The sequence below is a fragment of the Bos grunniens genome, chromosome 25 (genome assembly GCF_055505025.1).
Source record: "Bos grunniens cultivar Pamir isolate PY7600 chromosome 25, Bosgru_T2T1.0, whole genome shotgun sequence".
NCBI classification, from domain to species: domain Eukaryota; kingdom Metazoa; phylum Chordata; class Mammalia; order Artiodactyla; family Bovidae; genus Bos; species Bos grunniens.
In genome coordinates this window covers 1,069,065-1,082,365 of record NC_141189.1, presented here as the reverse complement: position 1 = coordinate 1,082,365, position 13,301 = coordinate 1,069,065, and the positions used below count along the sequence as shown (strand labels likewise).

The 13,301-nt window shown below is 62.3% G+C and overlaps 2 protein-coding genes across 22 annotated transcripts in view; one reads left to right on the top strand and one right to left on the bottom strand.

The window, feature by feature from the left end:
* Positions 1-13,301, top strand: part of CHLSN (cholesin) — a 70,814-nt gene that overhangs the window by 24,595 nt on the left and 32,918 nt on the right. The gene's annotated exons all lie outside the window — the stretch shown is intronic.
* On the bottom strand, positions 3,419-7,227 carry GPER1 (G protein-coupled estrogen receptor 1). 4 transcript variants are annotated; one of them, XM_086376920.1, is made up of 4 exons: positions 6,975-7,227; positions 5,910-5,974; positions 5,489-5,541; positions 3,419-5,166 (listed from the first exon to the last, which is right to left on the bottom strand). In XM_086376920.1, the coding sequence occupies exon 4, from the start codon at positions 4,950-4,952 to the stop codon at positions 3,888-3,890; it is 1,065 nt and encodes a 354-aa protein (XP_086233046.1). In that variant the 5' UTR covers positions 4,953-5,166; positions 5,489-5,541; positions 5,910-5,974; positions 6,975-7,227; the 3' UTR covers positions 3,419-3,887. The 4 variants fall into 4 exon arrangements, with proteins under 4 accessions (XP_086233046.1, XP_086233048.1, XP_086233047.1 ...); XM_086376922.1 differs by having other exon boundaries at positions 5,489-5,974; XM_086376921.1 differs by having other exon boundaries at positions 3,419-5,541.

Sequence of the window (13,301 nt, the reverse complement as noted above, 5' to 3'; positions counted from 1 at the left end):
GCGGCCTCCTGGGCAACCTCACTGACTTCCTCAGCTGTGTGTGTGGGCGCTCGACCCTCCTGCTGACTCCGCGGATAAGTGGGTTCAGCGGGTGGCGGGGCGGGGGTGAAACCTGTGAGTGGAGACAGTGGCCGCCATGGTCTTCCTCTTCTCTGGGTGGTTTGCACTGTGGAGTCAGCAGAGAAAACTGTCCCGTCAGCTGCAGAGGGAGTGTTCTGAGCAGGGCTGAACCTCCTGTCTGGTTGGCTGTGGGAGCTGATCGTGCCCTCCATGAGAGAGCCCGAGGCTCCTGGGGCGGGGGGCCTGTGGGGGCCCACATGCCTCCCGGGTGGCAGCGCGACCAGTCCCTGGGCTGACGGGGACGGCGCCCTTGTGGTGACTGGACTCTCCAGGACTCCCTTGCAGCTGATCTCGTGATAAGTTTTAGAGTGACTTCACCCACTGACGAGGCTTGGAGTCGCAGTCAGGGTTCCCTCCTCTTTTGTTCTGTGTTTCTTTAGCCTGTAAAACCCTTGCTCCTGGATGAGATCCCCGCCCTCTGGACAATGGCAAAATCCAGACCCACTCAGAGCCGCTGGCTCTCTGACGGCACCGAATTGGGTGTTTCAGGTGAGGCTGCAGTGGGGCCCATAGGCGCGGGGACCGCCCAGGACGGAAGGGCCTTTCCTGGGCTCTCCAGCCGCGTGGAGCCGTGTCGGCCTCGGCGCTGGTGTTGAGGTGCTGGGGCGGGTCCTGCTCTGATGGCTGGTGCCCCCGCTTCCTTGAGACACCCCCCTCCCCCGTCTTCTGGCCCCACAGCCCTTCCCTGCGGGCTTGCTGGTGGGTGCAGGCCTTAGAACGTGCCACAGGGCACGGTGGGCTCAGGGACTCACATGCCCTTGACCCGGAGGCTGGTGGGCACTCAGTGGGGAGCAGGGCTGGGCCAGCGACTCTGCCTTCCTCCTGCCCTCCACTGTCCTTGATGTGGTGTTCAGAGGCCTTAGAGACCTGAGCGGAGGCGCTTCTGTGCAGCTGCCCTGCTGTCTCAGGTGCCCACACTGCGCACACACATGCACTCCACACCCATCAGGTGCCCACACCCAGCACATACACTCCACACCACACGCCCCGTGCTCAGCCCCAGTGTGCACAGCACAGCACACACCCCGTGCTCACCCCCAGCACGCACAGCACACGCCCCGTGCTCACCCCCAGTATGCACACCACACCACACACCCTGTGCTCACACCCCGTGTGCACATACCACACGCCCTGTGTTCACACCAAGCGCGCACACACCACACGCCCTGTGCTCATACCAAGCACGCACTCCACACCACACGCCCCGTGCTTACCCCCAGCATGCACACCACACCACATGCCCTGTGCTCACCCCCAGTACGCATACCACACACCCTGTGCTCACACCCAGCGTGCATACCACAGCACACGCCCCGTGCTCACCCCCAGCATGCACACCACACCACATGCCCCATGCTCACCCCCAACACGCACACACCACACACCCCGTGTTCACACCCAGTGTGCATACCACAGCACACACCCCATGCTCACACCCAGCACGCACACACCATATGCCCCGTGCTCACCCCCAGCACGCACACCACACCACACACCCCGTGCTCACACCCAGCATGACATCACACCACACCCTCTCTGCTCACCCCCAGTAGGCACAGCACACCACACGCCCCATGCTCACACCCAGCATGACATCACACTACATGCCCTATCCTCACCCCCAGTATGCATACCACACACCCCGTGCTCACACCCAGCGTGTACACCACAGCACACACCCTGTGCTCACCCCCAGAATGCACATCACACCACACCCCCTGTGCTCACCCCCAGTGTGCATAGCACACCACACGCCCCGTGCTCACCCCCAGCATGCACACACCACACACCCCGTGCTCATACCAAGCATGCACTCTACACCACACGCCCCGTGCTCACCCCCAGCATGCACATCACACCACACATCCCGTGCTCACCCCCAGCATGCACACCACACCACATGCCCTGTGCTCACCCCCAGTACGCATACCACACACCCTGTGCTCACACCCAGCGTGCATACTACAGCACACGCCCCGTGCTCACCCCCAGCATGCACACCACACCACACACCCGTGCTCACACCCAGCACGCACATCACACCACACCCCGTGCTCACACCCAGTATGCACAGCACACCACACGCCCCAAGCTCATTGCCACCACAGATGCTGGGCCAAAGTCCAGCCCCAGTTCCCACCCCCGTGGCTGCTCCGCGCCCGCCCTTCCTTCCCCGCCATGTCTGCTTCTGCCGCAGCAGCTCTGCCTTGGGAATCAGCGCTTCATTAATGTGCTCGATTCCTAATGGTTGAGGATCATCTCAGGGTTTCTCCCCCACACCCATGGGGTAAAGGGCCAGCCAGGGGGTGCTTTAGGTCCCCCGCTTTCCCTCCGATGGGGTGGGTGCACAGCCCAGCTTCTGCTGACATGAGTGCTACCCTCCTGCCACAGGGGCGCGGGCCTGGGTTGGGGGTAGGTTAGGGAGCCCCAGGCCTCTGGGAGGTCACACTGGGTGCTGAACCGGCCTTTGTGCCAGCTGCTCCCCGCTGCTGGGCTCCTTTCCGCCTGGGAGAGCAGTGGTGCCAGGAAACAGCAAAGCCATCGAACGCCTTGATTTTATCTTGTGCCTCTCCTGCCAGAATGCTTAGATCAGCCTCCGCTGTCAGACAAACGCTCTGAGAGGGCGGGTATGAGCACCAGGCTCTTGGGTGAAAAGGGGCTCGAGAGCACCAGTCCGGGAAGAGCCCTTTGGCTAAGTCGGAGTCTCTGCCTGTACCTGCCCGTCAGACTGTCCAGGCTGCCTGTGCACCTCCTGGGTTTGCTGGAGGGGCCGGGACAGGCCTGGTTCTCTAACACACTGTCTCCCCGCCCCCGCCCACCCCCCCAGCTGGGACCAGAGCAGGTAAGCACGCCACGCCGGGGCTCCTCCTGCACCGGGGACTCGCCAGGGTTGGGGGCTCGATACGAGCGCTCAGCTCCTCAGATGGGCGTTCACAGGGGAAGCGAGCCTCAGTGAGGCGCCTGGTGAATGCAGGTACTTGCTTGGAACAAAGACACTTTTTGGAGGTTTGCACTCGTGAAGAACTGTTAGAATTAAAACGGGCTCATCTCCTGTCACCTCAACGTTGTCCAGCATTCCCGTGAAGGCCCCTCCGAGAAGCTTATCCTGGTGCCCGGAGTGTGCAGCGTACGAGGGGTGCCCTCCACATGCTGGGGGCATCCAGGGCTCAGACAGCGTCGTCTGGCAGGGGGCTGGCCCCCTGACACAGGGTGTTTCTCTTGTGAGGAAGGGGTGGCTCTGCGGCTGAGTCTGAGTGCCCCCTCCCCCGCAGGGAACCCGTTAGATGGAGAATTCAGAGGCGTTGGCGACAGTTTTATTGACAAAAGGCTGAGCTTTCAGGTTTTCTTTCTTGTACTTTAGCAAACAGGGTCTGTCTCCGTCACCACTGTCACCTCCGTGTCTCAGAGGCAGGCTCTTCACATGCCTGCCGCGCCCCACCCTTCAGGAGGTGCGGAGATGCTGTGCACAGAGTGCCCCCAGGTGTGGAGGGAGGCGCAGGGCCGTGGTGCACACCCGCGGTGGAGCGCGCCCCACGCCTCCAGCTCACCTCAGCCCTGAGTTCCGTCCCGAGATGGCGGGTTTACGGCACGTCCGCCTGGAAACAGGGCTGCCTCATCCCAGCGCCCTTCTTTCTGCTCTCCTTAGGGGCTTCAGAACCGTCTGCCCTGGGCCCAGCGTGTGCCAGAGGCAGGGGGCGGCTCTGTGGGAGCGGCCGGCGGACAATGCCCCAGGGCCGCGTGGGGCACGCCGTCCACCCCTGCGGCCCCTACACGGTGCTGCTGAGCTTCACCTCGGCCTGCTCCGTGCTGTCCGGGACCACGGCCTTCAGGGCCGCGTGGCAGAGGCGGTTCAAGGCCGACAGGCCGGTTTGCTGCTCTAGGTAGAGCCGCAGCTTGTCGCGGAAGGTCTCCCCGAGGAAGCTGTAGATGAGCGGGTTGAGGCAGCTGTTGGAGAAGGCGGCCAGGTTGACCACGTGGCCGGCCAGCGGGTGGGCGTGGCGGGGGGAGCGCTGGCAGGGCGCGGCCCCTGGCGGCACGCGCCGGAGCAGGTGCACGCTGATGAAGACGTTCTCGGGCAGCCAGCACACGAAGAAGACCAGCACCACGGCCAGGATCATGCGCAGTGCCTTCTGCCTCCGCGGGCGCAGGCCGCGGTGCCGCTGCGCGCTCACCAGCACGCGCACGATGAGCGAGTAGCAGAGGCCGATGACAGCGAAGGGCAGCAGGAAGCCCAGCGTGACCTCCAGCCACTGCACCTCCCGCACGTCCGCGAAGCAGAAGCACGCGTCCTCGCTGTGCTGCAGGTGGACGGCCGTGAAGGGCACCAGCGTGGCGGACACGGAGGCCATCCAGATGAGGCCGCAGCTTAGCCGCGCGCGTGGCTTGGTGCGGAACGGGCCGCAGCGCACGGCCTTGGCCAGGGCCAGGTAGCGGTCGAAGCTCATCCAGGTGAGGAAGAAGACGCTGCTGTACATGTTGACCTGCAGGAAGAGAGACATGAATGTGCAGAGCGCGGCGATGTCATAGTACTGCTCGTCCAGGTTGAACACCTCGATGAGTGAGTCCGCCACCAGGATGAGGTCTGCGGCCGCCAGGTTGATGAAGTACAGGTCAGGGATGGTCATCTTCTCCCGGAAGCGGATGTTCACCACCAGGATGAGCAGGTTGCCCACGAAGCCGATGGGGAAGAGGAAGATGGTGTACAGGCAGGAGAGGAAGAGCCCGATGGCGTACTGCTGCCGCTCCGAGAGCGCCGCCGAGCCGTTGGCCAGCGCTCCCGGCAGCTCCAGCCCCGCGGCCGTGCTGTTGTAGGCGCCCGGCAGCAGCTCCATGTCCAGCCGGGGCCCCCAGAGGTGGCTGGCCTCTCAGGATGAGCTATGCGTCTCCCAGAAGCCCGTGCTGAGCAGGAAATGCATCTTGAGAAAGAGGTGGCGCTCCTGGAAGTGAGCCAGGCAACCGTGAGGCCAGAGTGGGTCCCCGGGCACCTGTGCAGCCAGAGGCTGTGGTCCGTGTCCGCGCCAAGCCCACGCCCTCACTCTGGGGCACCTGGGAAGCGAGAGCAGAGGGTCAGCGGGCACCAGGGCGCGCCGGCACAGGAGAGCACACGCGCTTGCGGGCTGGATGTGTCCCCTTGGCCTGGAAGGTGGCTGGCCCTGAGCTGGAGCAGGGGAGTCACACGCAGAAAACACTCGGGTTCTCCCGAGGCTCCAGGGCCCTGGGCCTGAGGCCCGCCAGAGACGGCTCGGGAGGGAGCGGGGCGGGGTGTCGGGGTTGGTGGGGAGCCTTAGGAGGATGAGAGGGGAAAGGTGACTCTCTGGAAGAGAGTGGACCCAGCACACGCCAAAGGTGCAGCCGGGTTTGCTCTTACAGTTGCACAGGTGGAAGGAATCCAGTGGTTCTGGCCAATCCTGAGTTCGGGTGCTGAACACGAAGTTGTTTTCATAACATGAAATGAAAAAAAAAGGTCATTGTTTCAGGACCTAAAATTTAAAATTTGTCTTACTGTTTTGTCAGTTATTGTAAAACCAAAGGTATCTCCTTACTGCTCCTTGCAGCCTAGAAGCACTGAGACCTGGAGGCTGGGAGAGAAACCCTCCCGGACCTCTGCTTCTGCCAGTCCTGCCCTGGTGGCCGCCAGCGCCCAGCTGGACACGGGCTCTGCTCATGTACTCCCTGAGCCTCTGGGCAGGGCCTGGGGTACCGGGGCATCCCGGGCTGGGGGGGGCGGCCAGGCAGCAGGGTGGGAGGGAGGAGCCCTAGCAACCCGGCCTGGAGAGTTTCCGCCTCACCTGCGAGATGGTTGGGAATCGTTTCCAAAGTGTTGCCAAAGCAACAGACACTTCCTGAGCGAGCGCTTGAAAACACCATTAAAAACAAGGAAAGGAAAGAGAAATCAGGACCCCGGAGTCAGTTATTTTAAAGAGACTCAGTAACCTCTGCTTCTGGGGTTGATAAACTGGATCTTACTGGTGGTTCTGTGTTCTCTATTCCTCTTTGGTCGGTAATCCCAATTTGAACCAGATAAACGCCATTGTTCTCGGATCCCATCTGTAGTGTTTAAAGCCCTTGTTTTTAAATTTCTTTGTCCAAGCTGCTTAGACTATTTGCTTTGTTCTTTTAATGTGGGAATTTGGGAAGCTTGGGGCTGATCTCCAGAAGTTGAAGGCGAGCAGAGCCCGTGGGGCACGCCCGGCCTCTCCCCGGTGCTCCCTGCTCTCCTCTTTCCCGAGTGAGTGCTCGTCCACCCTTGACTGTTGCTCCTGTTTCTGTGCTAGTCTTGAGAAAAGACCGGCGTGAGTCTTAACTGCTGACACACTTTCCTCATGAAAGCTGGCCATGAATTTACAGACAGAAAGGTGAGTGTTAAACAATGGGGCCTTGTCTTGTTTCAGATTGCCACCGCTTGTCCAGATCTAGAAAAATTAGCCATGTTCTTGTGAGATCTGTTGTGCTAAGTGGCTCAGTCATGTCTGACTCTTTGCGACCCCGTGGACTGTAGCCCGCCAGACTCCTCTGTTCATGGGATTTTCCAGGCAAGAACGATGGAGTGGGTTGCCATTTCCTTTTCCAGGGAGATCTATTAGCTATGTGTCTACATATTAAATTAACCTCAGGCTGGTGGGCAACCTCACTGAAGGAGAAAGGAAAGTGCCAGCCGTCAGAGGACAAAAACCGTTCACCATCCCCGCTGTCCTGTGATACAAAAGAACCTTCCCGCTGAACCTCCGTATTGAAGTCCCAGGGTGGGTGCCCGGATTGTCCACATCGGCCCGGCCGCTGTTCACCACCCCAGGCGAGCGCGCCCAACCCAGCCGCCTGGCCCCTGTCCACCCCGGCGCCTGGGACCCCCTTACCTGTGCCGCCTCTGGCCACCCGACGTGCGTTGCTCTGAGCAGGCCTGCCCCGTCCCTGGTCCCTGGGAGTGGGGCTCAGCCGGCCTCCCGAGGGCTCCCTGCGGGGGAGCAGCAGTGACTCTGGACTTGGGGTGGGGTCAGGGCCTTGGCGGGGCTCCAGCGGGGGGCGGGGAGGAGCAGGAAGCCGCAGCGCCCGGCCCTCGGCCGCCCGCCGCCTCCGCCGCCTCCGGCCAGGCTTGCCCCTGGCGGCCACAGGCTTTATAGATGGCCGCGGCCTCCCGCAAGTCCGCCTGTAACCCCTTTGGTGCCGGTCTTTTCCTTGCCCTGCGGCACTGAGCTGGGTCCCACCAGCCGTGTGCCTGGAAGTTTGCAGTTGACGGGCTTTTCTTCACCTGCTGATACAAACTTTCTTTTTAACTTTGAAGGGACTGTAAGTGGGTCTTGTTTATCTTTCAGAGAATAACTATTATTCTTTGTCGAAGTTTACATATTGTTGCTTGTTTTAGCAAGAGACTGCCTTTAAGACTAACCACTAAATTTCCTAAGTTTAGAGAATAGTGTGTGAATTATGCATAGAGAATTTAACCTACGAATCTCTCAAGATATTTGTAGACAGAAATGCAAACCCAGCGAGCAGTGAGGAGGCAGGTGAGTTCCAGGCTGGGTAGCATTTCCTACTGGAGAGGAGCCAGCTCAGCTTCCCCGCTACCGCCCACCCCCCCCCCCGGCCCCGCCTCCTCCGAAGCCCCTGGAGGGCTGGTCCTGCAGCTGCTGCGTAAGACCCCTCTTCCTGACCCGTCCCAGTGCCGACCGAGCACGCGCTCCACCTGCTGGCGGCTGGGAGAGGCTGGCAGAGCCGCCCCAGCGTCTGGGTGCGCAGCTCTGGGCCAAGGATCTGCGGGCGGGCGTGAGTTCCGTGGTTTTCATCAACACTGCATTCTAACCCATCTCATGTCTTCCTCTTGGTGTCTTTTTTTTTTTTTTTTATCTTTTGGGATTTTTTTTGAAGCTGTATGACTGAAGTCTGAGTGGTCTTTGGATGACGGACAAATGAGGCAGACTGCTGCAGTGTGAGCCTGGGGGCGGCGCGCGTGCCTCCCCCAATCGGAGGGCTGCTGAGGAGCGGGAGTATGGATGCGGGCGGGCTCCCAGCCCCGCGCTGCGCGCTGCATCCTGTGAGTGAGCTCCAAGGCGTTAGAGTGATGCTGACTTGACATCCTTCAGGTGTATGTTTTAGGACAGGTTCCCATTTCAGCAGCTTCCCAGGTGGCGCTAATGTTGAAGAACCCGCCTGCCAATACAGTGGATATGGGTTCGATTCCTGGGTCGGGAAGATCCCCTGGAGGAGGGCATGGTGACCCACTCCAGTGTTCTTGCCTGGAGAATCTCATGGACAGAGGAGCCTGGCGGGCTACAGTCCACGGGGTCACAAAGAATTGGACATGACTGAAGCAACTTAGCAGGCACGCACCTATTTTCAGCAGAATACTGTGTTGAATTTTTTATGGAAAAATCCTGATATTCAGGGTTCTTCCCAGCTGTGCTTCTGATAGGCTCGCCTGTTAAAGGATGGCCCAATAACATAAATGGGGTTGATCTGATCTTAGACCTATTTTTGGCCAGCTGCACACAGGATGGTTTCCACACTAGAAATGCTGGAGACGCCATCTTGAGAGAAATGAGTCATGAGAAAGTACAATTTCCTCTCGAGTTAAATAAATAAAGCACAAATTCAGGCCCTGAAATAGCCGAGCCGCGTCACTACCGCACAGCCGCTCCCTCCTGGCGGGAACACAGCCTTCAGCCCCACCTTTGCGACCTGAGCACGATACCCTGACACCCGGTGTGTCCCGAGCTCACCGGGGCCCCTGGGCCGGGGCTTCGGGCTCACCATCGGGACTGAGCTGGGGCTGCCAGGCCACAGGCCCCGTGTTCCTGTGGCTGCGAATGGGTAGGCGTCTCCCCTCCTGCCGCTGCTGAGTGTGAGGGCCCGGCCCCGCGTGAGAGGCCTCAGGCCGTCGAGCCCCGTCGGTATTCTGCGGGCAGGCCTCCTGTGAGGCGTGGGGAGCGTCTGTAACCGTGAACACCCAGCCTTGAACGGGCGCTTCCTCAGTGCTCGCGGCGCGGCCGACCCGCTGCCGGGGGCAGAGCTGCACAGCTGAGCGCGCACCTGGACGCGATGAGGGCGGTGCGCGCGCGCTGGGCGGGGGAGGGCCGGGCTGCCCTGAGTTAGGCAGGCTTCTGGGCCCTACCCGGTTCTCGAGGTGGCTGGGCGGGCCTGGGAAGTGATGAGTCCCGGGAAGAGTCAAGCCAGGTAGCACTGGAGCGGGGTGGGTACAGGGACCCCCAGGCCTCCACCGCCAGCATCCTCTCCACCTCCTGCCCCGCCCCCCGCGCTGACGTTTGGACAGATGGACAAGTGCCTTTGAGTCCCGCCCTGCCGCGGGTGCGCCGGGGAGGGGTCCGCGGAAGGTTTCCAGGGTGGGGCTCGAGCACGTCGGTTTCCAGCCCGATCGAGCGTCCTGCTGGTCTCACCCGGCCTCTGCCTTTGGGGACCGGCGGCCGGAGCGCGAGTGGCTTGGGGCAGGGCGTCACCGCCTTTGGACCCAGAAATTCTGACCCTGCGGCCTCTCTGCGGGGTGGGGGCTCTGCTCGAGTCCTGGAGGGAGGACTTTAAATAACTGCACAGGCGTAGGCCGTCCCGCCGGAAAATCACCTTATTTCCGTGTAAATGTCCCGGCTTCTCAGGCTTTAAGTGGGGAGAGAACACTGCTGTGTGTTTAGAGGAAACTGAAGGCAATAAAGTTGGAAATTGTTTCCACCGAAGGCCAAAAGGCAGGTGGGGCAGAGGCGCGCGGTGACCACAGGCCGCGCGTCAGGCCGCGTTCTCCTCTGCGCCCGTGGGTTTGCCGTGGCTCTCCTCCTCGCTGTCTGTAGCTCTGGCGTGTGCCTGTCACACGTGCCCGCACACGCGTGGGTGACGCCGACGCCCTGTGTGCACTTTGCGTGGTGTGTGTGTGCGTCGACGTGCTGGCTTTATTCTGGCCCACAGCGAGCCGCGCCCGCGTCCTGACGCCGCTCTGCACCCCGCGCGTGGGAGCCGGTGGTCTGCACCCGTTGGCTCCCTTGGGCCAAGGCCACGAGCGATCGCCCCGGTGCTGAGGAACGCCAGAATTAAGACGGACCACCAGACTGTGAGGAAGCGAGCTGGCCCGTCTCTAAGGCAAATCGGAGAAAAGGCCTCGTGAACGTCAAGGCCAGGTCGTCGCACAGCAGTCGGTGTTTCTGGCCCCGGGGCCTGCCGTGGTCTCTGCTGGTGGTGTGGGCAGGGCCCCGCGACTGCGGCTGTCGGCTGTCACGCGGCCGAACCTGGCCGCACAGCGCCTCCCGGCTCCGGCCTCGGACCTGATGGGACAGCCGAGGCCTGCTGCTTTCCGCGTCCCGGCTTCGAGTTTGGAAGGGTAACAGGAGACGCTAAGATGCTTTCAGGAAACCGCCCACAGTTCTCTGCGCCCCCTCCCACCTGTTCACTCCCCGCCCCCCAACTCCCACCCGCTCACACCCTGGGCTCCACTGCCCCGCCCCGCCCCCCAGGAGAACCCGGGCAGACAGGGGCGTGACTCTCTGGAGTTGGGCGCCCCAGCAGGCAGACGCCTTGGCCACACTTTCTCCATAGATTTACTCAGCTGAGGGGGCTTCCCTGTGGCTCAGCTGGTAAAAGAATCCGCCTGCAATGCAGGAGACCCCGGTTTGATTCCTGGGTTGGGAAGATCCTCTGGAAAAGAGATAAGCAACCCACTCCAGTATTGGGTTTCCATTATGGCTTGACTACTAAAGAATCCACCTGCAATGCGGGAGACCTGGGTTCCATCCCTGGGTTGGGAAAATCCCTGGAGAAGAGAAAAGCTACCCACTCCAGTATCCTGGCCTGGAGAATCCAATGGACTGTATAGTCCCTGGGGTCACAAAGAGTCAGGCACGACGCAGTGACTTTCACTGAGTTGGCTGCACGCTGGTGCAGGCCTGACCCCCCCATGCTGAGCTATGAGTCCCCGACGGCGCCGGGTCACTGGTGTTTCAATGTGAAACACACCTCACCGGTGTGCCCACGGTGAGGTCTGTGGTCGGAGGGCATCCACCCTGTAAGTGCGACCCTCCTGGGATGCGCGGCATCCTGGCTGCTGGGGGACGTGCCCCGCAGGACTCCCAGTGTGGACGCTCGGCTGGCTGGGTGCTGTTGGGTCCTCTCTGGGTTTGTTTTCTAGAGGCAGAGCTGCTATCAGAACCTGCAGGTGGGTTTTTCACTTGAACATGAGTTTCCTCTTCTTGGCTGAGTTTTTAAGGGCGGGCTGGCCGGTTCTCAGGGAAGCGTTGTCAGTGTGTGAAGCCTCCAGTGCCCTCCCACGTGCTGTCCACCGGTCCACCTGCCCGAACCCTCGCTCGGAGGCTCTCACGTGAGGCTCAGAATTTCCTGAGGAGACGGCCCGCCTGGCTTATTCTGGTGCCAGTTTCAGGCCAAGGACTGGGCCTTCTGGGGCCCCTCCCTCAGCCTTGCAAAAGGGCTGCCAAGGTCCAGCCTCAGGGTCCCCTGAGGGCTTCGGCAGCCCGGGCCCTGCGTGGCTCTCCACTGCGGCTCCTGAAATAGCCCTGAGAGGGTCTAGGAAGCCGGCCCTGCTCACCAGGACTGCTTCCTGGGGCTAGAAGGCTGGTGGTCTGTGTGGGGCGTGGGTGGGCTGCGTCCCGGCTTGCTGAGTCTTCTCCAGCTTCTTGGGGCCTGCCCTGCTTCCTTCCAGACCCGCGTCTGCGCGGGGGAGGCTCGTGTCCGGCCGGGGGCGCCCCCGAGTGCTGCGGACATTTTCGTGGGCGCTAGCTACCCACCACCCCTCCCGTGGGCTCTTGTCTCTGGGTTTTGTCTGACAGTCCTGAGCACGAACCTTTGCTGTCCGCTTGTCCCGGTGGTTCTGCGTCCCCTCTGCTTGCCTATAGGGGGCGCCCCCTCTCCTGCGAGTGCTTTTTCACCGCGCTGCCCTTTGGCCTCCGCCAGCTCAGATTCTACTGCCGTCGCCGGCTGTGTGTTCTGACGGGCCTCAGCAATCGGGGGTGTAACCTTGAGCCCAGCGCTTGTCCCACCAGCCTGCTGGCGTGGGGGAGCACCCGGCGGCCTAGCCCTTTGCTCTTGGCTGGCCCCTTGCCCCTTTTGTGCCCGCCGGCAGAACTGGCTTTTTAGGGCCTTGCTGCCTGCAGGTGTGTCCATTGCGGGCCCCTGTGGGGGCTGAGGGCCCGGGTGAGGCACGTGTCCCCGTCCAACTGCACGGCGGCGGCAGAGCGGAGGGCGGCGGTCGGAGGGTCGGGACGCGGCCCTGCACCCCCCGGGCGGGCCGGGCCCTGGGGCTGCGGAGGCGGCAGGGCGGGCCGTGCGGTGCACACGGCGCGGCCCTTGCAGGCCCCTCCTGGGTGGGATAACGCCCGCGGTTGCCTTCCTGGCCTTCCTGACGGGCTCTGCTCCTCTGCCCAGCGAGCGGTGCGCTGCGTTACTGAGGCGACTGGGGGTCAGAGACCGCGCGGAGCCGGCTGCCTCCTGAGAGCCGCACCGTCTGTGGGTTCAGTGCCCCTGGGCTGTGCATGTGCATGCCGGGCGCGCCTCCACGGCCCGCCCTGGGGGCCTGTCTTATAAAGGCAGGATTTGCTGTGGTCTCCGAGGCCCTGAGGATCCTGGGCCAGGGCGTCCGCGCAACTCGGCTTCTGAAGGAAACCCCTGGACGGGACGTGTGAGCGGCGAGGCCTCCTCGGGAGTCGGCGCCGCGCGCTGGCAGCCGCCGCCTTGCGCGCAGGTGGAGGGCCGCGGCGGCCACCGGAGGGCGCCGCGCGAACACGCCCGCTCCGCGCCCGCGGTCACTGAGCCGCCCGTTAGCCCGCTTGGAATCGGAATCCCATCGGCTTCCTGCCTCGTGGCTCTCGGGGCGGCGGGTGCCGGCGGTTTGGCAGTGCCCCCCCCCCTCCCCCATGGAACAGCTGGGAAACCTACACGTGGAAAGGAAGTGCCCAGTTTTGTGTCCCGCACGAGCAGTGTTGACGGAAGGCACGGCTGTGTGAGCAGACACCCGCCTCCCGGAGCCCTGGCCCCCGCGGGTGTGTGGGACCCACCCACCACCAGCCCCGTGGACACACCATGGGCCCTCGGACAGCTCGGGGTTTATCTGCGTCGGACTTAAGACCTGCGTGGTGCAGGGTCAGCCCTGACCAGTACAGAGGAGCCACGGTGTAACCAAGAAGGCTGGAGTTTGTTTAACTCATGAGGGGAAAGACTTGTTTTGTTATACCTCTATG